Source organism: Tupaia chinensis, unplaced genomic scaffold (genome assembly GCF_000334495.1).
Source record: "Tupaia chinensis unplaced genomic scaffold, TupChi_1.0 Scaffold147959_1, whole genome shotgun sequence".
In the NCBI taxonomy this organism is placed as follows: Eukaryota; Metazoa; Chordata; class Mammalia; order Scandentia; family Tupaiidae; genus Tupaia; species Tupaia belangeri.
This window is the reverse complement of record NW_006207808.1, coordinates 34,254-37,096: the sequence shown is the minus strand read 5'-3', so window position 1 is coordinate 37,096 and position 2,843 is coordinate 34,254. Positions and strand designations below refer to the sequence as shown.

The 2,843-nt window shown below is 38.3% G+C and overlaps 1 protein-coding gene across 1 annotated transcript; it reads right to left on the bottom strand.

Annotated features, from left to right (window-relative positions):
* Window positions 1-634: 634 nt before the first annotated feature.
* On the bottom strand, window positions 635-1,832 carry LOC114006432 (vomeronasal type-2 receptor 26-like). Its single transcript, XM_027768865.1, has 2 exons — window positions 1,372-1,832; window positions 635-726 (listed from the first exon to the last, which is right to left on the bottom strand). The coding sequence occupies exons 1-2, from the start codon at window positions 1,681-1,683 to the stop codon at window positions 643-645; spliced, it is 396 nt and encodes a 131-aa protein (XP_027624666.1). The 5' UTR covers window positions 1,684-1,832; the 3' UTR covers window positions 635-642.
* Between the last annotated feature and the right edge of the window lie 1,011 nt (window positions 1,833-2,843).

Here is a 2,843-nt window from a genome sequence, read left to right as displayed (position 1 = left end):
TATGTGATTTTCATTTTGAAAAATACAAATATTTAGAATCTTCCAAAAAAATAAAATAATCTGATTCTGAATTTAGTGTGATTTTTTAAAAAATTTCCCACTTAAACAGAGAGGAGCTAATTCTCTACCTGCATAGATAAAAGAAAGGAATATTCAGTAAAGAGATTGCATGCTGTGAAAATGATTCTATTTTATCAATATGACCATTAGAAGACTGTATTCAATTCCATTTTTTTAAAAGGACATGTGACTAGTACAGGTAACCATATCACTTCCAGACCAAATCATGAGAGAAAAACTATAAGGTTCAATACATGCTTTCTTGCCTACACTGAGATCTGAGGTATACATACACTTTATAAAAAGATACTGCAACGAAATGTTGGTGAATCTGCCTTCCTGGTCTGATGTGACAATGTGGATCAGAGGCTTCCTTTTCTAGATGCCAATTTTAAAATATTAAACTCTGAGAAAAAAAATATGTATTGAGTTTTTCATACTGTATTTTATTAACACAACTTAAAATATATTGTCTTTAAAACATAAGCATATATACTCTATGATATTTTTAAAATAGTTTTTTTCTACAACATAATTATTCTATGCTAATGTTGTGTTTACCAGTAAGGTCTCTTGAAACTTTTATATGATAATTTCCCTGGAAGAACCTCTGAGGTGGAGAGTTGTCATTCTGAGAGTAACTGGAAGTGCTTCCAAGGGATCCACCTGTATAGATGTGAGGAAGGGCAGAGGGATCTGGTTAAACCTCAGCTGAGGAACTGAGCCATTTTGTGAGTTTGGAGGATCTCCAGTGCTGGAATATTGTTTATTTGCCCAAAGTGATAATAAATGCAAAGGTTTTTATATTTTTGTGTCTAATTGTCCTCTTTACACCCACTAATATTGTCCTGTCCTAAGATGAAATGGTTCCCTACATTGTATGAACTTTTTAGAAAGCATCTTTAAGACAACCCTCAATATTCCCATTACTGGGTTTTGGATGTTATGGCTATGGAAAGAAACATTGGTGAAACTTAACAAATTTTACTTCTTTTTTATTTTGAATTTGTCATAGTGTAAATTAAATGATGTGTTCTTGCCACAGAGAGATAGAGGGATAGTGAGAAATCGCCCCTCATATGTTTTTTTTTTTTTTTTTCTAATCCTTGTACTGTTAATAGCCCCATGACCCAGGAAAGAACCTGTGCCTTTTTCCCTCTGATTAAGCAAATTGTGTTCAAATAACCAGGCGAAGTGCTGAGGGCCTCTAGAGGTATGTAACCCCAGCTTCCAAGTTTTCTTTGCTAAGATGTAAGAGGATTACATTAGGACATGTCCAATTCTCATTCCTTAACCTGACAACCCACTTACCTGTGGACTTTTGTAAAGCTCCAATAGGGTTCCAACTTGAGCTGAAAATGTTGGCATGTTTCCTGCAATAATAGCAACAGGTTGTTTCTGTATCTGGCAGTTGTAGTTTGGCAGGGACTGATTCCCTCCAGTGAGCAAAACTAGAGCACTTTCTAAAGTTCTTTTATCACTGGGAAATGCATTGTTAAAATCATAACCCACGGAGAGGTTGGGGAGCAAATGGGGACTTTTATTGATCTGCTCAACGGCAAAGTAAAAGGCCAATACATATCGGTAGTTCATCCATCGGTACCTAAACAAAGGGGACAGCATTAGAAAATACAGTCAAGTCATGCAATTCAGGGTAAATTCTTCATCAAAGCCAAAAGACATAAATTTATAGGCCCAGGTTCAAATTAAGAGATTCTCCTGCAATGATACACAGAGCTAGTGTGAATAACGTTCCCAGGGCTTCAGAAAACTTTGAATGTATTTTTCCCTCTGCTTAAGCAAATCACGTCCAAACAATGAAGTGAGGCTTTGAAGGTCTTGTGAGTGAGATGAGGTGTCATTTAGGTGGATGATGACACTGTTGTCTGAACAGAGATGATTTTAAAGGAAGATCATTAATATAGAGAGAAAATGACAAATTTTTTTAAGAATATGACTAAAGAATTTTCCACTTGTCCTTACCCCACAGGACTGCCCCCAGCTCTTCAGTAGAGTCCATTTCCATCTCCAGACCCCTGGCCTAAGGGACACTGAGGCAGAGCCTTTCTGTCCCAGTTCCAGCTTTGGTTGCCCAACCCTAGCAACCCACTCTCTCTGTCAGCAAGGTAGACCTTTTTTCCTCTTCTCTTCTTCTTTCTTTCTTAATTTTTTTTTTTGGAGAGGTTTTCTTCTGCTATAGGACATGTGTGCTCGCCAGACAGACAGAGAAAGGCATAGAGACAGAAAGCAAGAAATCATCCCCCAGAGGGGATAGTCATGCCGCAATTTCTTCTCCTCCATTCTCCTCTCGGGATCTTGGGCACGCACGCACATGCGCCTGGCGTGAGTTTTAAGCCACCAGGTCCGGGACACAAACCGCAGTCAACTACGTGGGAGTCCAGTGACATAGCCATTACGCTAACTGCTGGTTCTCTCTTCTTTCTTTTGTAACTTTTCTATTTATCCTTATACCATAGGACTACCCCAGCTCTTCAGCAGAGCCCATTTTTATCTTCATACCCCTGGCAAAATCGTGCACCACACACTTCCTTTATTCTCTTTCATACTCTTTTATCTTCCGTCCTATATTGTCATCTCCTACCAATTCTCCATGCACTATAAAAGGTAGACAGATCTAGAATCACAATTTTCAAATACCCTGGTATTGTGATGCTTCCTGGGATTCTCCCTTTTACATAACCACTTGCAAAATAGGAAAGTCTGATCTTCAGACTCCTGAATAGAAGACTCCTTCTCTGCAGACCACATTGCAAAACAGAAGA